The following is a 23,025-nucleotide window of genomic DNA, read 5'->3' as shown; positions in this document are numbered from 1 at the left end:
ATAAATTGCTAGCTCTTCATTCTTTCGTGTGATATGCTCGCCATAACACCAAGGTCGTTGATATCTTTATTCATTGCTCGTAATAAAATTCTCTGATTTTCCAGTAAATGCTTTATATATTGCCAATTTATTGAATGATTGGTTTTTTCCGATTTGGTTTACAAATAACTATGAAAAGTATTAAATCAATTCGATTTACTGCATGAATTCATAGTTAAAAACGCTAATGTTGGGAGATATATAAGACTATTGGCTATTTTGTTCAACGTGTTCATTAAACTTAAAAAAAAATATTTCAACAATAATACTTACATATACTTACAATAATACAATATCAAGCATTCTACATTTTTTATTTTTGCAACATTTTCCTATTTATCAAAGGCGCATGACCACGATTTTGGCCAAAATTTATTTTTCAGGTTTCTAATGTTTTAAATGCTTCTGTTAGGCATTTCTAGTAGTCAACCAAAATTTGGATGTCGGTCTCAAGTTATGACCGAGATAATGAGCTCACAATTCTTTGTTATGTAAATAAACCTCAGGTCACTTATTTTTATACATTTGTATTGTAATTGTTGAGCTGCATGTTGTAATTGTTGAGCTGCATGTTGAAAAATTTGCATTAGCATCCATTCATTACATTCAAAAGTAACAACATGATAAGTATAAAGATGCCCAGTTTTGGGTATTCCTAAGATAAATAAATCCTTAGATAAAAAAATGTTCAGTTTATCAGATGATAATGTGATTAACAAACTTTAAGGGTGATCTCTCCCACAACAGTCACCCTCCCCTTAAAAAATCTACTACGAAAAGGGTAAATCTGGATCCAAAGCAACAATTGTAGGTACAAAAACTGGAATGAGATATAAAGCTAGAACATATAGAGGTGGAAATTTAAATAGAAATCATAGTCTAGTTAATCTTATTTTGACAACTCTCACACCGTCGTTGTTGATTTGTTTCCGGACAACAGCCTGTTGGCGGAATCGGACGCACCCTCTATTTCCGCTTCCTGTTGAACTCCCAACCTTGCCTTCCTTTTGGCCTTCGATTTTTCCTTTTCCGGCTAAAAAAAAAGATTGAAAATCATATCTTTTTAAAGAAACGTTAACGATATCGTTAATATGTGTACTATTAAAAAAGTATCAATGATATTTGTATGCATATCCAATTTAAATCAGAATCTAAAATGATAAATCTAAAACATTCCAATGTGAAGCAAATTTATTTCACATTTGAACGAAATGCCCATATTGTAATGTTTTCATTACCTCTTCGGCATATTTGTAGATGATGTATTCTATTAACGTAACCAAACCCCCAAACACCAATCCAATGGCTAAAGCCAACATGGCTCCAGAAAAATGGCCGACATCGAGCACAAAGAATTTTGGAACTTCGTAAAGCTCGGGGCGACTCAAGTCAAATGAAATTCCTCGACAGGACGCGGAAAACCACCTTTCATACATGTCATTTAGAATTCCTACTTCATCCAGCGACGATATTGCTGCATTCAGTCTCCGTTCGATCGTCGAGTCTTTTGGTAAAACTAAGGCATATTGTCTATAAAAAGACGGATCCTCAACTACATAAAGCTTGCAGGAATAGCTTCGCAAATAGTACTTGATCATCATGGATTCCCCTATAAACGCTAGAGCCTGCGTCGGCTCGTCGTTGACTTTTTCCAAGCCTTCCTTTATGGAATTAACGGTGCCGTACCCTTTGGACCTTAGCTGCCGGGCTATCCTGGCCTCTGATTTGGAAATAAACTCTTCCATTGCTCCTCCTTTGGTAATGATATATGGAATGTCACTGTTCACGAAATCGTTGAAATTCTTAACTGCTACAATCTTTTCGATGCTTTTGGTGTTGCTCTCAAGCTTGAGTAAATTTGATAGGTTTGCGATGTAACAAGAGATCGAAATGATGGCAAAAAGCCACCAAAACATGACAATGATTCTGCCACCGATGGAGCGAGGAGCCCGAACGTAACCTACAAAATCAGGACACAAGTCCGTTAGTTTCAATTTAAAAAAATGTACATATCACAGATGATTTTGTCTCGATATAGTGAACCAACCAATTGAGGTAGTTGTGTTTAAAGAATCAAAAGTAGAAGAGGAAAAAAATCATTGTTACGTTACACATCTATGAGAAAAAAAAAATAAAGAAAAGCCCCCTTTTCACTAATTTTTAACTCAAATGTTATTCAACCGTTATAATAAATTGCCACATAACATTTCAGCTGAAGATAGGGTACCTATTTTAGCGGATGACAGTACTAAAACACTTTCAACTTGACGCAAAATTATGCCACTATGCATGTACTTGCACCTATGTTTCTGCAATATCAAGAGCGTTACCTTGCCACATCAGAGCGCTTATGGCGAACCAGAAGCTGTTCATACAGGTGAAGGACTCCCCTTCACGAAGAGTTGCTTCCCTGTCGTGCGACATTCTCCGCCATTCATAGGGGTTAAAATAAGACACCACGTACAGTATGATGCTGGTCACGAGAAACGAGATGAAGATCATCATCCACACGCTGGGTTTGAGCGGGGCCCAGATCCTCAACAGGCGGTGCTCCACTGTTTCCTCGATGTTCTCCGGTTTCTGCAATACTATTCCAAATGGTGTTGTAAGAAACGGAGTGGAAAAGTCGACGCTCTTTGCCCGTTTAGAAGTGATGGTTATTGGACCTGCGGCAAAGGCAGCCCTCTAAAGCATAATTAAAAGTTGTTGAACACAGCTTTTAATCACTTAAGCCACTTAAGTCAGTAGCAGGCAGGTTCGAGGTCCATTCTAAGCAGTTGCTATCAATCGTTTTCATTGCTAGATTCATGAATTAGCTCAAGTTTTCTCCCATAGCTCGATTTAGTTCTGAATTCATCTACGAATTTCATTGCTATTAACATAACAAAGACGTTCTAGACATTCGACCTCTCGAATCAAACTCAATGTGGCGAAATAAGTATTTTTTTTTTCATATTCTGATGTTTAAATCCTATACTTGTTTGTTACCTTTTGAATGACCTCATTGATTGTTCCGCTCCAGTTCCCCGGCGTCAACTCTCGTCCAAATGTCCCATCGGGCGAGATTTCAATTCTGTACTCAAAGTTCGCTTTTTTCTTTACTTCATCTAACAGGTCGATAATATAGCCGCGATATGTTTTGTTATCACCAAATTCGTCATTTTTTACCTCCATAAGGAATGGCGAAGTCTAGAAAAATCAAACAAACTTAATATTAGAGCGCTTAAATGAAATACGTATATTTAAAGTTTAGTGAAAGGACATTCTGCATGAATTATTTCCTTTGCTTATTGAATGAAATATATCAAAGTGTTTATTCCTACTCTAAAAAGTTGTTTTTGGTTAATCATATGAAGCGTCGACCGATGAAAAAGATATTTGGAAAGAAAGTCTAAGAAAATTCTCTAATTTTTCAATCCAATTCTACAATTTCAATTCTAATAATTGAAAGATGTAATATGTAACAAGTGTGACCATTATAGGGGCATGGTCAAGATTTTGGTCAAAATTTATTTTTACATTTTGATTGTTTACAATGTTCCAGTAAAGCATTTCTAATTTTAGTAAACAACCGAAATTTGAGCGTCATTCGTCGATTTATAAGTGAAATACAGAGCTTACAATTTTATGCAAACAAAGCTTTTGTTTACATTTTTAAGGTTGAATTAAAAATTCCAGACTTGAAATGAACGTGATAATATAATTAGGAACTGTTTATATATGCCCAAGCTTAAAATTAATAAGAAGATAGACATTCAGCTTGAATTTTTTTTACTGGAATATTAAACCTTATAATGTAGAGAAAAACAGGGCACGAGCCTTATTCAAATGACAAATAGTTGTAAGCCCTGTATTTTAATAATAACTCTACGGCTGACTCTCAAATTTCATTTGATCATTAAAAATGCATTCCCAAAGCATTGTAAATAAAAAAAACCCAGAGAAATAGAGGTTGACCAAAATCGTGAACATGCCCATTTAAGCATGTCAATATTGAAAAATGTCATTTAACCATTGATGAAAATGACATATACTGCAATTGATACTATAATAATTGTAAAGTTGCATGTACTTTTGTTACATGTTTGGTTTGGTATGAACTTATTATGTCTCAATGGTCAAATAATGTGACTGGGGTTTTAGATACTGTTTACCACATAATGGCAAGATGCTATCGCATGATTGTCACAGCGATTAAGCAAAAACAATTGTAAAATAGCGATTATTGATTGAGCAAGTACTAGGACATCTGTAAAATGCCTTGCAATTTTAAGCAAAAGGACAGATGTCAAATAACGGGTAATTGCCAGCAGAACAAATCTGTAAATTGAAATATTCCCTCAGTGAGCAAGCCCAGTACATGTGTATGTTAATAATTGTATGTATATGTATACAGTTGATTCACTAAAATACCATGGAAATGGTACGCGAGGTGCATAAACATGTTTTGTATAAACTGATGTTTCATTAGTATCCCTAGTACTTCATTTTTCATGAATTTCGTTGTTATATTCAAAAGCTCATCGAAGTAAGATCTATGACAACATGTTTCATCATTCATGAGGACCGCTGTCGACGAGTTCACGCATCCTGTGAAACTGTGAATTATTAAATCCACGGAAATTGATACCCACGACCACTTAAATAAAATGGGTTATCAAAAAGATAATCAATTTAATCAATTTTTGATACAAACATATTTCATAGAGTTATTTCAAGGATTAAATACGATACAATATATCGTGCAATGCATGTACTTGTAACTCTCTACAATTAAAAAATCTGTATTGTAAGTTCACGTACCGAAATATAACAAAATTCATGTTGTTTATTTTGCTGTATTAATTAATACTAGATAAACAACAGTCAAGTTTGTTTTTACTTATCAAGTTTGTCAATGACTGTCCACAGAAATATGTCGGGATACTTGGGTCAATTTAAGGCGCGGCAAATTTCGTCGATTGTGAGTAAGCAACTTAATATATGTACTGTTCTATCGAGGATTAAAACTTTTTGTAAGTTATTAAACTGGGGAAAGTAACATCATGAAAATGACGTGTTAAGGCCCCATGTTGCGGTTAATACATGTATATAATTTGCTGATTGCAGTTAACAGAACCATATACGACAACCATGTAACCCGTTTTATCCAATGATGTTGCGTTATTCTAGACAGAGGCAAAACAAAAAAGAACTGGACAGCAAAAATTCTGCTAACCTCAACCCTCTCACTATTTAAGTATAAGTTGTGCAAAGGCATGTTCATATGAAGACTTGAGAAAAAGTGCATTTGTTACAATATACAGTACTTACATAGGCGTCGGAACCGGGGGGGGGGGGGGGGGCTAGGGGGGGCTTAGCCCCCCCCCACTTTTTTTGCAAAGTTATACCTAACCATTAGAAACATAGCATGATAGAGGGTTCAGCCCCCCTACTTTTTCTCACAGGAAAGATTATTGTTGTTCCTAAATTTACCTTTTCAAGAAAAGAAAAACAATTAAAAGCTCTTTAGATTTAGATGCTTTTTATCAATATTTTAAGAGTGTTTGTAATGTAGATGAAAATATTGTAGACATTGAAAGTCCATTTTTTGAGCAGAGGAGTACTGATACTGTTTTTAGTGAATTAGATAAAGCCATAGATGAGGAGGAATTACTTTCAGTATTAAAAAAATTAAAATGTGGTAAAGCTGCCGGAACAGATCACCTGTTAAATGAATATTTTGTTAAATTTAAAGAGTTTTTTTTACCAGTTTTAGTTAGACTTTTTAATAAAATTTTGGATGCAGGTACTTTCCCAAGGAGCTGGTCTATAGGTGTAATAATTCCACTTCTTAAAAAAGGTAACACCAATGATGTTAACAATTACAGGGGAATAACTCTTGTTAGTAATCTGGCAAAAATATTTACCACAGTGTTGAACTATAGATTACTTCGCTGGTCTGACGACAATAGTATCATAAGCGATGCGCAGTTTGGGTTTAAGCCAGGTCATAGTACCACAGATGCTATTTTTGCACTTACTAGTTTAGTATCTTTATATTTGAAAAAGAAAAAGAAATTATATTGTTGTTTTGTTGATTACAGAAAAGCGTTTGATAGTGTGAATAGAAACAAGTTATTATACAAACTTGCTACAAATGGAGTCACGGGAAAGTTGTTAAGTATTATTAAGCATATTTATTGTGAGTTAAAATCATGTGTCAGATATAAGTCTGAACTGTCAAATTATTTTTCGTCAACAACTGGACTTATGCAAGGAGAGGCTTTGTCGCCTTTTCTTTTTTCATTATATATTAATGATTTTGAAATGGATCTTATCCGAAGTTGTTGTGAACCTGTTGACTTCAGAGACCTTTCGCTTTTTCTTTTAATGTATGCTGATGATACTGTGTTAATAGCTAATTCAAGGGAGAGTCTACAGGGTATGTTGAATCAATTGTATCAATTTAGTAATGATTGGAATATTGGTGTGAACACAGATAAAACTAAAATAGTTGTTTTTCGACATGCGGGTAGAATGTGTAAAAATGATTTTTGGACCTATGACCAAAAGCATGTTGAGGTTGTTAATTGTTTCAATTATTTAGGAATCAATTTGAATTTTAATGGGAATTTTAATGTTACACAGAAAACAATTGCAATGCAGGGTAGGAAATGTATGTTTGGTATTCTAAAACTATGTAATGAAACTTATTTAAATATTGAGACTAAATTAAGCATTTTTGACACCTATGTATCTAGCGTTCTTAACTATGGCTCTGAGATATGGGGTTTTCACTCTGGTGATGAAATAGAACGAGTTCACACAAATTTTTGTAAAAGAATTTTGAAAGTTAAAAAATGTACGTCAAACTTTATGGTTTATTCAGAGTTAGGTCGTCTACCTATGAGTATTATACGTAAATTGCGTATCATTAAGTATTGGTTGAAATTGATTAAAACAGAAAATTGTATATTACGCAATGTATATGAGGAAATGGTCTCACAGTTGATACCAAATACATGGTGTTTTAATGTCAGAGAATTATTAGTATCTCTGGGTATGCATGAGGTCTGGCTTTCACAAAATGTGGCTAACACTAATGTTTTCTTAAAAATTGTAAAGCAGAGATTGTCTGATTTTTTTATTCAGGAAAGAGACGCATTTTTTGAGTCATCCTCTAAATGTTTATTGTACAAGTATCTGCCTGACACTTTTTCGTTACAATTTTATTTGAGTAAAAATATTCCGGAAAACCTTGTTGTCCTTTTAACAAAATATAGACTGTCATCGCATATGCTTTTGGTAGAGCAAGGCCGATATAATGGAACTGTCAGATCGATGCGTATCTGTAAATATTGTAATTTAGGTGAAGTCGAGGATGAATTCCATTTCATACTTATCTGTCCATTTTATAAAAGTCTACGGGTATTGTATTTAAAAAAATATTACTGGTCTCGTCCTTCAATGTTTAAGTTAGTTCAACTCCTTGCCATTCATAATCGCAAACAATTGTGCCATCTCGCAATGTTTCTGCGTGAGGCAGGTAAAAAACGGGATGTCGGATAACTAGTACATCCAACTGATGTATTATTACTATCACTATTATTATTAATATTACTATTATTATCATTATTATCATTATTATAATCATTTGATTTATTGATTTATAGGGTCTCTCCTCCTATGAATGTACATGTATGAATAATATTTTTTTTGAATATTGTTTAACGTCAATAGCGAACTGTTTGATTTTGATTGGATAGAGTGTAGCATTATATATTTATAATTATGTACATATGTTTCAACAGCTTATAATTCATTTGAATTTAGCCAATAAACAATACAACCTTGAAAGATTGAGAAGTTGGATTCAGAAGCAAACTATCCCCCCCCCCCCCACGGATTAGGAATTTCATGATTTTGGAAAAAAAAATTGGGCAATTTTTTTTCTGTTGGTATACCCCCCCCCCCCCCCACGGATTAGGATTTCCGTGATTTTGGGAATTACTTTTTTCTCAATATTTCTAAGGATTAGTCTAGCCCCCCCACTTTCAATTTGCTTCCGACGCCAGTGACTTAAATGGTACGTAAACAAGCTAGAAGAGCCGCAATATTAACTTACACTGCCACATGGCAACAAAACGACCCAAAACTATTTTTCCTTCCCTTTTGAATAAAGCGATAAAATATTAATTTTCTTTGCATTCTTTGAAGGCGAAACTCCTACGGTACGGTTTACACTGTTTTCAACATAAAATACTGGTTAAAAATCGATAAAGTCAAACATTTTGCATAACGAATTGAATTTTCAAACTAAGAGTTTTTTTTTTAAATGTGAACTTTTAACCATTTTATTTACCAAAAGCTACCTGATGTATACTAGAATTATAAAATGAGAGAGAGAGAGAGAGAGAGAGAGAGAGGGAGGGGGGTCATGCATCAATGTTAGTCAAATTAAACTTGTCAAGACAAGCAATATATTGACTTTTTCTGCTCATTCAATCATGTCAGTGATGTTTTTCTAGCAGGCAAGTAAATTGCTGGAAAGAAGTAACATGCGTAGATCCTAGTGTGAAGGAGATGATAATTTTAGCTCCGAAAGCTGCTGACCTTAATATGCAGCAAAAACAAACAATGATGCTTCTTGCTAGATAATTGAAACAGACATGCATATACCGAACCCTTTCATATTTATAATACAAGCCCTAGTTTGTTTTTTCTTTTTCCATTGTAACATATCTTTTCGTCTTAACTTTTTTTAAATTTAAAAATGTAGTATATCGGTATCGTAACATTCACAGACAAAAGTAAATAAATCGCGAACCATTTACTTAGACCAGATTTTAGCAAGATTAAACATATAGCACGCGCAAAGTGTACTGGCCGAGCGATAAATATATTCTGTATAAACATAGTTCTAAATCCGCTGAGTTCTAAATGCAAAACATCGCTTAAGAGCTTTCTATATCCTCAGCAGTGTAAGGATAACCATGCAGTCACGTCCTTGGAAACTGTCAGAAGCGCATCTGTCAGAATCACAGCTAGAAGAGATGTTATATGACACCAGCAATCAATACGTTAGTACTAGCTTCTCTATTGAAAAAGACAGCAATTAGTTGAGAAAGGGCTTTATATTAACACGAGAAAATAGCTGCAAGACAAAATGGAACAGCAGTAAATTGCAATTTTGCCGTAATACCCAAGAACTAACGAATGAAAATTCTTTTGTGCGCTTGCTAGGCATGGAATGTACAGTACTGCATGCATAATGGTTCTCTGATTAATGAAGCAACTGTTGCCTTTGTAGTTTATGTACACACATATTGAGCTTACCAGAACCGACGAAACAGTTAATGGAGTTGCCTGAAACAAAATAGAGAAAAATATAAGAATTTCCTAAATCAAAATGTTTTCAAACTTTTGAATCAATCAATTAGGTTTTCTGCATGAAATGAGGTTTCAAACAATACTATTATTATTATATATTATTATACTCTCTCTCTCTCTCTCTCTCTCTCAGGTAGATATATTGATTAAAAAAAAACACCGCGAGAAAACCCCCACACATACATCACCTAGTCTATAAATAGACTGCTTGAATTCTCCGCAAAATGAGATAATTGACTGAAAATGACTCCATTTATCCAAAGACATTACGTACCTCACTCAATTGAAGAATGGTGTAAACTAACAAAACCCAATACACAAATCTCTCCATAGCTGTCGTGATTACTCAAAGAGCAAGTTGCATAAATCCCGCCGATTTCAGAAAGGGTGTGTGCGCATTATAGCTTAATCCTCCAGTGATACACAATCATGGGAATTCATACAGCCGCCGCCCGATTCTCGAGTACTGATGTGAAAAACATACTATGATTACCGCGAGCGTTAATATTAGATTCCTAAGTTTGTATGCTTGTAGCATCCGTACTAATATACAATGTATATATACCCATGCAATATATGACAGCAGCGAGAAACTGTATACCTCCAAGTGTATTATATTTTCTTGGGCTATAATGTACGCGCTTTCAATTCCTTATGCCAATGAAAAAGTAATTGATCCCAACTGAGAGGCGTGCGCGTGTGTAATGCTGGAGGGGAAAAGTTAATATAGAAACAAACGAGCAATCGGTTTCAGAGAAATATTACTAATTACAACCAAGATAAACAAGCCAAGCGCAGTTCTTTTAGGTATATTTGAGTTCGTATGGATCATAACGACTGTCATTATAGCACGAATTCAACATTCGTAATGTATCGTATCAAGCTTTTTTACACGTGGAAATCGACCCCTGTATCAAAATAACTTTTTCGATTTATGTTCAAAATATATATTATTATTATTATATATAATATAATATTTCACTTTCCTTAAACTGATTTTTCTACCTTTAGAACAGAAATATGATTCCCAACGATATCAGATACTACAATTATTGCTGTCTTTGAGGTCAATACGATGATTTCGCTACCCGAGAAGTACAATATTCACCGAGCCGGAGGCGAGGTTAATATTGTACTTCGAGGGTAGCGAAATCATCGTATTGACCTCAAAAACAGCAATAATTATTTTATTATATGATTCAGCGACAAATTGATACAGACATATATTAAACTGAGTGTTATCAAGCAACGTTTTAGTTTGAAGTCATAGCCGAAGAAATTGAGAAACGCAATGTTTCATTGAAAGATCTTTTTTTAGTCCAATGTAGAGAAAATCAAATGTTATATTGACCCCCTAGGTCCCGTGCAGGTGAATATAACTTTCTGGTTTTTTTTTCAAGATAGTTGGATATGAGCCAATCAGAGAGCTAGGAATTAATCAATTAATAATATATAAATAATGCCTGTTTGGGACGGTAACAGTTGAAATTGACACCCCGAGAAAACCATTGTCAACCGACGCGAAGCGTTATGTATAAAATGGTTTATTGGTGCATTATAAATGATTGACCAAAATATTTTAAAAATGTTAGAGTCAAGTTACAAGCGAGATACAGAGGTAAGAATCGATAGTTATGTAAACAAAGCTCGAGTCTTATAGTTGTTTACAAAAAATGTAATTTAGAGAATTACCATTTCTTAGATAAAATGACATGTAAAAACCAATTTAAACTAATTCAATATCATCATAAATACTATTACCAACAAAAGAAACTTACATTTGATTGAAATTTACACCAATACAACGAATATGTAAAAAACGACAATATCCGAGCTTTGTTTTCAAAACAAAGAATTATAAAATCTGTATCTTGCTTAACTTGATATTTGAGTTTCAAATTTTGACATACATTGTAGCATTATAAACTTCTATATTTATCAGTATGAACATTGAAAATGGAAAAATAAAAATTTTAAGTCAAATCGTGTCCAAGTCCCTTTAAGGTACATGTACATATTTATAAACATACATTTTTAGTTACATTTGTTAAAATCATTCTTTCTTGATTTTCATTTATCTTTACTTCTAAGAAGGAATTAAGTAATCTAAATTTGGAGATAGGTTAGCTGCCTGGAGCCACTAAAGGCAACGAAATTTGTTTGAGGCTTATCTCTTCTCTCCCAATTATCCATATACATATAGAATATGTGGGGATATTATATGTCAAATCATAGTTCCTACTTGACATGTTTTAGAACCATTTTAACAAGAGCTTGGACTTTGGGTAGTTGTGTAAACAGCAATGCGACGTAGGCATGTCTATTTCATTGTCAGCCACTCAGCCATGGCTCTCTAGATTTGTCTGGCTTTTGAGCTAAGACTTCGCGATCGGTGCATATTTCGCTTGAAAAAGCGTCATTTTTAACTTGTCTTGACGCAGGAAATAGATAGCTACGTCCTACTGAAAGTCCAAGGTCTTCTTAAAATGGTTCTAATATTGAATTAAAAAGTAGCAAAACAGGTATTCCTCATGTGGTAAAATTATTATGATGCGATAGTATGATGGATACATGTATAGTAAACATTGCAGCAGAAATGGGGATACAGGTGCTAAATAAATGTATTATATAAATATGTTTATCTATCAACATTTCGAGAAATTAATACGCCAGTGTTTCTCATTAGTAGAAATTACATACAAGGACAATTTTCACTCAATCATCTTGCTAGATGCTAGCAGTTGTGGGTGTCCATGGAAACAGCAGAAATATACCGTTGCATAAAAGGCATGAAAATACAAGCTGACGAGGGCGGAAAAGCGGCAAAAAAAAGTAAGACCTTTATTCAAATTTATTTCATTACATAAAAAAAAATGAATTTTCGAACCAAGTAACCATTCTTAATCCTGTTATTTGAAGGTTTGGCTTTTTATTTCGTAACTGTGCTGATTTATTTCTAAATGCGTTTGAATGAACGGGGATTTTACCATATGCACATTATACATGACATCGTGAGCATTTACATCGTATATTGTCATGATGTAAATTTGTTCCATTTAATGCTGATATCAACTGTGTACCAGTAGTTTTTTTTATGGATCACCAAATAACTGTACATGATACATGCTTACACAGTTCCAAATGTATTGCCTTTTTAATACTTAATGTCTCCTTTGATGAACTTTCATTATTATTACATGTACGACCCCCCCCCTTTTTTTTTGGTGGCAACAATACAGATACCCTTAGCTGTATAGATCAATTTTAAGTAACCTGACTTCGAACGGAAATAAAACCATGCAGTGCAGGAAAAAGTTTATGTAACAGAAGACAATCGCCGGAAACAGCTACTATTTTATGGACCAAGTATATGTGCTGTTTTAAACTTTACATCTGGACATCCTGGCAGTTTCGGGTTCCTTCATTAACATTCACTAATAAATTTACTTCCTATTTCGTACAAAAATCGGTTGAAAAAGACATGACGAGACTGAAATCTGCACGATCTAGTTCAAAGCAGTTTAAAATGATTTATCCGCCTATGAATACATATATACATGTACCTGTGTATGGATTCTTTTAAGTTTTTTAAACTGCTTCCAAAAGCATTAATTGTTTAGCTAACTAGATAATAACTTTAATTCGAAATAAAGCAACACTTACTACAAAATGTTATATAATATCATACATTGATGTCTTAGGTTTAAGATGGATTTTTTATCGATGAAAATTTTAGCCATTTTGAGAGCACGAACTTTACGGACTGCACGGGCTGACGTATAGCGTTTGCCAAATTCACATAAATAAAGGGATTAGTTATTCTCTCTCTCTCTCTCTCTCTCTCTCTCTCTCTCTCTCTCTCTCTCTCTCTCTCTCTCTCTCTCTCTGATTTTATAAAATCAGTATGAATGTTTCTTTGTTGTTTGCTACAGACAATGAAGGTAGCAATAATTGCAGACAAAAAGTATATAATTTTGCGTTACGCTAACGCAAGGTGTGTAATTTTCTGCTATCAAGCAATCTATCTATCTTCATACCTGCAAAAAATCATTTTATATTTGTATAAATTTTGTATAATGGCACCATTTCATAACCATTATTATTTTCATCTGTTCTTATTCTTAGCTAAAATTTATTATGCAAGGTATCATATACGCATACTCCCCGATGGCACAATCACATCAATTTATATATCGAAAATTTTTAACAGAAATTTGCGTAAAGTACATTTTTAAGGAATACGGAATCATTTTTTTGAGTACTATCAGGTGATAGTTTTAGTCGGGGCGTTATCAAATCCAGCTGGACAACCATCGCTTAAATAATGGCCAATGCATGTAGGATAAAAAGCTTTTCAGAGAGTTTTGATTTGACCTTGACTTATAATTCAAAATTTTCCAGCTGGCATAGAACTTTTAATTTAATCTCTTTACCCCCTGCATACAGGCATTTTTGTTCAACCTCAGCAAGATTAAGCAAATGGTCTGCTATGACCTTTACATTTACTTGTTTCAAAGACACTTCACACCATTAATTAACCCCAAAGCCCTGTTTATGTGCAGACTGAGCCAATTGGGGCTGTGTGGAAAGTATGCTCTCTGATAAAGGATTTTTGTGTAATCTGATATGGCCTTGACACTTGACCTACAAACATCATTTGAAGTTACTGCATACCCTTTGATCAAAGGCACCCTGTGGGTGATGTATGAGCCACATATATTGGGCAAAGGGAAGAAAAGATATGCTCCGGACAAGCGATCTCGAATGAACAGACGGACGGACAGAAAGACCACAACAGGGCGCCTGCAGAGCGGGACTCTAATAAAGCCTGGATGGCTTTATGATAGATCTGGTCACACCCCAACCGAAATTATAACATTATAATATTCAAAAATTGGTAATAATTATATTTAGTTGAAAGATTAGATATAAGAATATTAATCATGAAAATCGATTTGAAGTGTTATCACAGACAAAAACATTGAAAGGTGTAAATATAACCTAATATTATCTCAATGACACGTACTGTTTATATACCACTCTGCCTGGCTGTGACATTTTCAATTAAACTCTTTTTTTTCTGTTTATCCATCCAATTCAATTAAATTCTTAAAATGATAATTCTTTTAAAGTTGTACAAATCAACAAAATACAAATTTATAAACATTCTATAAATTCCAATCGGCGAATGGACGGTTAAAAATATGAATAAAATCACAATGTATATTTCACAAAATATCAAACGTGTGCATTTTCATATTAAGCTACTACAGAAGTAAAATTCTCAATTTCATAGCATGTAATAGAATCATAGTCATGACGTGGGTCCTCTCTCAGAGCTTGCGTGGACCAAGTAACCCCCTGGTATATTGAACCGAGCTTCATATTTAAATTGTTTTTAGTGGAAGCAAAAACCAATGGAACAATTTGATGACCAAAGGTAATCATTGTAAAGATAAAAAAATTGGAAAAGAATTCATCAGAGAAAACCATGATCAAAGGGAAAGAATGCTTAATGGAATAACCATTACTTAAATTGCTGAACTACGCATAGATTTTTAAAATGTTTTTTTTTTTGTTTATTGCTATAACCAAACTAAATACAGTACATTGTGCCATCGTTTCTTGGTTGATAGAGATGATGGCTAATCAGTTTTTTTAATACTAAAAAAAAACCGTCAGGAATTTTAACTTGACGCACACACCGCCATCTGGACATCTTATTGTAGTATATATATATATATATATATATATATATATATATATATATATATATATATATATATATATGTCAGTTGTCTATTTTTTTTTCAATTAATATTCTTTATTGAAAGTGGGTTATTAATTAATTTTTTATTGTTGCAAATCGGAAAATGTTCTGATTCATGCCGACGGGCGTTTTACAAAAAAAAAAAAAAAAAACAACCCAAAAAACAAACAAAAACCCCCCACAAAAACATGTTGTTGATGTACATGTACAGATGAAAAAATATCTGGGTTGGGTGTAAACAAGAAATTGCTTTCTAAAATGGTGTTTCGTATAGATATGAAGGTAGCTTGCATTGCCATTGCAGACAAAAGAATGCATAACCCGCGTTAGCCATCATAGCTCAAAAAGAGCACTATAAAATACCGGTAAAACACGATATTGATTACTGTTTATTTACATATGTTTTATTATCCATAAAAAGTGAGTAATTTCAGTATGTGAATTACTAGTATTTTTAATGTCGATCAGTACGTTACAGAAAGGAACATACAATTTTCCATACATGTGAAGGTTACCATGGTTACTATGGCTACACGGAACTCGGAGGTTAGCCCGTGCAAGTCCGTGAAGTTCAAGCTCTCCAAAAACAATAAAATATATGTCAAATTATATGAGATTATTGTGTGATTTTATGTTAATTTCTCTTTGAAATGGTGTCGGTTTATATTCGCGTCATAAGCCTTGCGAAAAAATATGTATTATTTATTTTAGCTCCCTGGATAAAGCAAATATAGAATCACACAATATAGATATCTTCTATAGTCCAATAGAGGGAGGAGCCGATTTTCCATATACAGAAGTTACTATAATTAACTATTAAACGCTTTTTTAAAGCTTGTTTGTCGTATATTCTTTGTTGTTTCTACAAGACTCCCCGAGACTGTATAATCTACCGAAAACAAATGTCAATTCTGTACGGACAACAATATTACGTAAAATTTAATGTTTATTTGTACATTCTCTCTACATTCCAAATATCATCAACTCATTGACCTAACTTTAATCTGTGTGTCTAAATCAACCCTTTCTTTCGCTTCTATAGTCGTTCATATAATTTTTCAATAGAAAGATAATAAAAACATGATTTCTAATGAAATCTCCATTTTAACGTAATCTGTTATATTAAGCTTAAGATATCACGTGGACATTATTGTGCAAATTCGGCAGTTTTGACAAGTAAGGAATCTTGCACTTTCCAAATGCTTGAGTAGAGGGAGGCATGCAATGTTAAACATAGTTCTATTGCGTGATCTCTTATAAATTAACGAAAAATTTGATCATAAAGATTATGAAAATACTTTATGACCTTAAGTCATTCTCATTTGAGTTCCATGTTCATCATTAAAATGATTTCTTATTCGTAAATTAATGAGATATCGCTAGATAATTATACTTCTCAGAACGTGTGTTTATTAATTAATCATGTCTTTGTAATTCATATTAATGAATACACAGACAAAAAAAGATATTTCTTCATTTGGAAACAAATATAATACCGACTTTCATCATCATCAACTTTGGTCAAATTGACTATAATCAAGACTGTTGCCTTAAAACTTTCATTCATAGCCAAAATCTGTATGGTTGCAGAAATGGGATGCACACTGTCCATTAAAACTGACAAATGTCCTTCACCTTTCGACCCGGATGTGTATCTGATACGGCAACCTTCCAGCCCGGTAGAGAAGAAACTTCCGCTGGAGATCCGGAAAAAGATTTCGAGCACCGCTAAGCCATGTCTCAACCGGTCTCCCCAGCGGAAGTGGATTCGGAGTGTTTCTGTGATGGATACTCGATGTTCCCTGACCACACGTGACAAATATCAAATCATCAAATCTTGGAAAGGCATCGCCAGAGACTTGCATACTACAGGCGTCACAATGTTTCTCAGGTAAATTGAACACACATGCACTCTTCTCATTTCAAAAAAATAAACTGGTATCCTCTACCTTAAAATACAGTGTGCTATTATATTGTTTAATACATGTATCTCGTTTAATTAAGAAAAATATAACTAAATGGTCAGGTGCCTGTGATTAAAATTATTTCATTTGTATCGGTATCATTGTTTGTTCTTTCATATTTTTCTTCTTCTTTTTTTATTTGTAACATTTTTTATTCTAATGTTTAAAACACAATATGAGTACATACATGATTTAATATACCAGTACATGAGTATACAATCTAAATTTTGCTCATATTGTATCAATCTTTGGGAATCGCAGTAATACCATTAAAAATGAAATAAATACAATGTCATGTTAAATCCGATTAAAAATAAATCAACAATACAAATATCTGGTTTCAACAGAATGTTCCAAGAGTATGACGATCTCCGGAAGTTCTTCAAGTTTGGAGACTACAAGGAATCTTCCGACCTCCTCCAGAACAAGATCTTCCAGAACCACGTGATGCTGGTAATGCATACACTCGACGAAGCCATCTGTTCAATGGGGGACACAGATTACGTCATGGAGATGCTGCGAGGGGTGGGGAAATCTCATAGACGCTTGCCCGAGTTTAATTTCATGATTTTTAGCGTGAGTCTCAATTTGATAAATTTGGAAAATGTCAAATGACAAAATTAATGTTTCCACGAAAATCATTTAAGAATTTTCTATTAACTAAATGTTTTCTATTTATGTTTGTTTTGCATCATTCGCAGATAGCTTGCCAATACATATACATAAGCTGTTAGTTTGCTTTTGTCATTATATTCATGCTGTAGGTTTGTTATATTTAAGGAATCACTCCTTGGGTATTATCATGTGATCAAATACGATCGGGATAATAATAAAATCAAATTAAGCTCAATACAGCCCGAGGCCTTTATGATAGATTTGATCACGCCCGACTGTATTTGATCACCCCCATAATATTCAAAGAATGATGATTCAGTATAGCTTAAAATTTGTAGCGATTGCACGATTTAATACAGTGTATTAAAATATTCATTGATTAAATGTGTTGGGCCAATCAGAATCGAGTTATTTATCACAGACAAAACACACTGAAAAATATAAATATCTGCGTTAACATTGTAGTTCACTCTAAGATTATATTTAATAACTTAAGATTATAATTTACAAATGAAATATGTTTTTTCCTCGACAAAAATTAGATTTTCAATTATATTGCTTTTTCAAAATTTTCTTTCAAGTAAGCTTTTTGACAGTATTCATTTTTGTGGCAACAGTCATATTTAATTTGATCGATTAATGAATATGTTTATTCTCACCAAAAATGGCTGAGTAGAACAATTATTGGTTTCTAAAATTCTTTATATAAAATATATGGAATACTAGTAAAACGACAGAAAAGTTATTCTTTGTTAAAATAACAAAATGGAAGCTTGTTAAGGTATCGCTATAATACAAACCTGAGCACTTAAGAACAAACGAGAAATGTAACATTTATCATACCCTTATTGTGTTCAGAGAATCCTGCAGATCTATCTATATGTACATGAACAGTATCATAAACAAAAAAGTATTATGATCGGTCAAAAAAACCTTTCAACAATCGCCAAGAAAAGGAAATCGATGGAAATGTTCTTGCAGCCTTATAAGTATGATTAGCCATCAATTCATACGATATGACACACGGTTCCCTATAAGATGAAAACTCTTATTTGTATTAAGGAGGGTTTTCTACATCTGATGGAAAAAAACGTGTCAAAAGATGATCATTGATGATAGAAACAACGCAGTATTTAGAGTATCGAGAGACACTTAATGATTATTAAATAATTAATTGATAATTCCCCAAAGAATATTCTCATAATCACAGGATCGTATGGAGATAGATTTCCGCATTTCTTCTTGAAGAATTCCCCTAGTCATTTTGAAGTTCGAATGGCTGTACGTGTAAATTTCTGTTAGGTGTCAAATCGATTCATTGTCTGAATTTAAATCACTTTTCTCCCTTTGTTGCGCTAGAATGCACACAGATAGTGGACTATTTAAATGGGACTTTTCACACTCTAATTTCTGTCTCTTAAAGGTCATTGAATCTAGGAATTTTTCTGAATGTAAACCATGAACTTTTGAGGATGCATAAATTCGAATTCGTGATCAATGGTTCTTGGCAGTACATTTATCATGCTTCTCACTTGATGAACATTAAATTTTGTGGACGAGGTCAATTAAGATAACAAAAAAAGTAAATGCTCACGCAATATTGGTGATAGTACAATGTAATACTTGAATAAAGTTATTTTCTATATACCCGACAATATAAGCATGTATTGTATATTTGGATATGATTAACTTTGTTATCTTATTGCACATTTTTATTTTTTAGAGGATAGAGGAGCCATTTTTGATCGCCGTCAAGGAAACGCTTGGGGATCGCTATTCGGCCAACATGGATAACATATATCGGAAAACAGTGAAATTCATTATACGCGAACTATCACAGGGATTTAACGATACTCCTAAGGCAATAGACTAGCATGATTAGGATATCTGCAATACAACCAGTGCCATTGATACGTGTATTTCCAGCATTGTTTACCACTAGCGTTTTAGCTAAGATGGCAATTAGTGTATCACGTTCATCTCTCTCTCTCTCTCTCTCTCTCTCTCTCTCTCTCTATATATATATATTGGTGAAACAATTGTCTCTGCATACATCAGGATACAGAATATTGTAAACATTGCTACGAAACAATTGCATCAACACTGAATACATCATGAAATTTTACTTAAAGAAATATAAATTACATTTCAGAAAGCACTTTTAGAGAGAGAGAGAGAGAGAGAGAGAGAGAGAGAGAGAGAGAGAGAGAGAGAGAGAGAGAGAGAGAGAGAGAGAGAGAGAGATCTAGTGTGATTTATCAAAGGGATAGATTTTGCACAGTCAGTATTGAGCCTATCCATCTCACTTGTATAAATTTCTGTAAGTTGTATTTTTCACGGACTACTTCTTTTAGCGCAGTTATACAAGTAGTTGTTTGGCTGTAGTATATATAGAACCGATCAGGTATAGACAGGTCATCGAAGAGCAATCAACCCTTTCGAACACGATTTTTTTGATTTGTTTATAGGGACATGTGCGTATGATGAAGTATACTTGATGTGTATTTATATATAAAATTTACATTGTATTTTGTAGATATATTTGGAAATATAGAATTATTGGGCCTAATTCCAGTTCATCGCTATTAAAGTCGCGTGCTGATTGTATATTACGGCGAATAAACTGGTTGACAGCTCACTCACTCTAATACCTGTGTTGTTGTTATTTATAAAATACTTAGAATAGAAATACTTTATGTTCGGATGAGTGAAACGAAGGAGAACATAATTCGTTTGAGAAGAATTGTAATACTTTATACAATTTACTATCAAGTGATTTTCTAATATCTGCCTCTTTATATGTATTTTTTATCATATTGATCAGTATATTGAACACTTTTGACTTCAAACTATCTACATTGTACTTTCATTATCACCAAACATAGAATCAAAGTATATTCTAATAATTGCCTTTGAGTTCCAAGTTATTGTTGCACGTTTGGACAATCCCATAATAAGTGATATATTGTTTCCCAAACATTTTCACAAAAAGTACATAAATTAGAATCTAATTTTACCAATTTTATACTTATAACTACCAATATATATGACAGTCGATACTGTACTGTAACTATTAAAATTTAGACTTTTGCTTGTTTATTTCATAATTTTCTGTATTTCTCATTTATGAAATATTTTGCCAGTTTTGGGGAACTATAACTAATATTTTACTGAAAATATGTTCAATATGGTTCGTTGGGCTGACTCTGGAATTAACGATTCGCTATGTGATTTAGAAATATATCCATTTACATACCATTTTGCCGGTTTAGTTTATATTTGAGCTGAAGTAAGATTTTCTGATTATTCGTCGTCCGGCATATAGCAGTCTGCAACAAATTCACATATTCAACTTCTCTAGAACCACTTAACCAGTTTCTGCCACACTGGAAACGAAACCTCTTTTAGTAAAAAAATGTTTGAATGACAGATCACGTGCCTATTCAAGATTGGGTAATGGTAATTATAAGTAATCCTTATCAGCTGTAATCGATTATATACAGGTTGCTGAGTAATCATGAGTAATCATCCATTTTTATGATTACAAGTAATCGTAATTTAATCGATTACTCTTTAAAAAGGACCTGTAATCATGATTAATTTTTGATTACTTTGGTAATGGTAAAAATATAGTTGATATAATATACTTGAATCAAATTCGTTAGAGGTATAAGGTTCAATCTTGGATATGGTTTCCGTAAAGAATATGGGCATAAAATATGTGTTAAAGCAGCTTAGATACTAGTAATACTCTGTGTGGGTATTTTAGTCAGAGTGGTTACCTTTTTAACAACAGTGATATATCAAAGCATGTCTAGTCAACCATTGTGTTAACTTTAGTTAAAAAAAACCATACCAGTATGAAGTTTAAGTTCAATTGGGGATGAATTTCAATTTATTCAATGCAAATGGAATATTATAGAACACAGATGGAGAATTATAGAATACAAATGAAAAATTATTCAATACAAATGAAATTTACAGAATACAAATGGAAAATCACAAAATACAAATACAAAATTATACAATACAAATGAAATTATAGAATACAAAAAGAAAATTATACAATACAAACGAAAAATTATACAATACAAATGAATTTTATACAATGCAAATGTAAAATTATAGAATACAAATAAGAAATAATACAGAACAAATGGAAAATTATAGAATACAAATAAGAAAATATACAATACAAATGGAAAATTATAGAATACAAATGGAAAAGATGGAATATTGCAACTTTTGACATGCAATATATTTGAAGTTTTCAACTGCTCTTAAAAATGTCGACTGTAACAATTAAAATGTTTTGTTTTACCTTTGCATAAAAACATGCACACATTCCGAAACAAAAAATGCAGAGGAGTTCCGCAAGGTGTGTGATACGGATCCGTATCAGTCCCAGGACTGATAACCTGTTGGTGACTACATTGTACGTGTAAAAAGAAAGGTTGAGATCCACACCTTTAAACCTCATACTTTCTCGTTGCTTATGTGTAGATACACGAAGTATATGACTGTAGTTTGGTAGTTTTCTTTTTCTTGTTAAGTCCCCCGAGTCATTCCCAAGACTAGTATTTTTATAGCTCGTCAAATATCTTGAAAAAAAGTTAGGCCTCCATTCCTAAACCATATATTCCTGCTCGTGTAAAGTTGAATTGAGTATTATGTCAAGAAAGTGAATTTCTTCTGCCCAATACTGACACATGTGTATAAAGTACATGTACATGTATTGTCGCTAATATTAAGGTGCATTTACTGTTCTGTTGGTATTTTCTATTCCCGTTTCATAGTAGAACGATTCTAACAAGAGCTTGGACTTTGGGTAGTTAAGTCAAACGGCAATGTGACGAAGGCCTGTCTATTTCATTTAAACCAGCGTCATTTTAACTTGTTTTGACGCAAGAAATAGATCGTTACTACTGAAAGTCCAAGGTCTTGTTAAAATGGTTCTATATTTGCCAAACATCTTGATAACGATTGATATCCATATCCCTAAACAATAAGGTGTTGCTGTTTTACAATTACACAATACGTACATACATATAACTCTCTCTCTCTCTCTCTCTCTCTCTCTCTCTCTCTCTCTTTTCAATAAATATTGAATTCATATCTTATAAAATAATGTATTATATCTTTAAGTAAGCCAAACTCTTTATTCTAACGTTAAAGATTATATGGTTATAATTAAATAGATTTATTTTCTCCGATTGATTATTCGAATCCTGTATATGTGTAATCAGAATAAGAACATTTTTCAAA

At 33.1% G+C, this 23,025-nt stretch overlaps 2 protein-coding genes across 3 annotated transcripts; one reads left to right on the top strand and one right to left on the bottom strand.

The window, feature by feature from the left end:
• Positions 1 to 334: 334 nt before the first annotated feature.
• Positions 335 to 10,047, bottom strand: LOC128175091 (glutamate receptor ionotropic, kainate 3-like). Its single transcript, XM_052840501.1, has 6 exons — positions 9,686 to 10,047; positions 9,358 to 9,387; positions 3,028 to 3,228; positions 2,370 to 2,724; positions 1,278 to 1,999; positions 335 to 1,072 (listed from the first exon to the last, which is right to left on the bottom strand). The coding sequence occupies exons 1-6, from the start codon at positions 9,740 to 9,742 to the stop codon at positions 944 to 946; spliced, it is 1,494 nt and encodes a 497-aa protein (XP_052696461.1). The 5' UTR covers positions 9,743 to 10,047; the 3' UTR covers positions 335 to 943.
• A 2,151-nt stretch (positions 10,048 to 12,198) lies between these two features.
• Positions 12,199 to 19,690, top strand: LOC128177969 (neuroglobin-like). 2 transcript variants are annotated; one of them, XM_052844906.1, is made up of 4 exons: positions 12,199 to 12,243; positions 16,772 to 17,072; positions 17,493 to 17,721; positions 19,484 to 19,690. In XM_052844906.1, the coding sequence occupies exons 1-4, from the start codon at positions 12,201 to 12,203 to the stop codon at positions 19,631 to 19,633; spliced, it is 723 nt and encodes a 240-aa protein (XP_052700866.1). In that variant the 5' UTR covers positions 12,199 to 12,200; the 3' UTR covers positions 19,634 to 19,690. The 2 variants fall into 2 exon arrangements, with proteins under 2 accessions (XP_052700866.1, XP_052700867.1); XM_052844907.1 differs by lacking the exon at positions 12,199 to 12,243 and having other exon boundaries at positions 16,667 to 17,072.
• Positions 19,691 to 23,025: the final 3,335 nt, after the last annotated feature.

Source organism: Crassostrea angulata, chromosome 3, assembly GCF_025612915.1.
Source record: "Crassostrea angulata isolate pt1a10 chromosome 3, ASM2561291v2, whole genome shotgun sequence".
NCBI lineage: Eukaryota > Metazoa > Mollusca > Bivalvia > Ostreida > Ostreidae > Magallana > Magallana angulata.
This window is presented reverse-complemented; position numbering and strand designations above follow the sequence as displayed.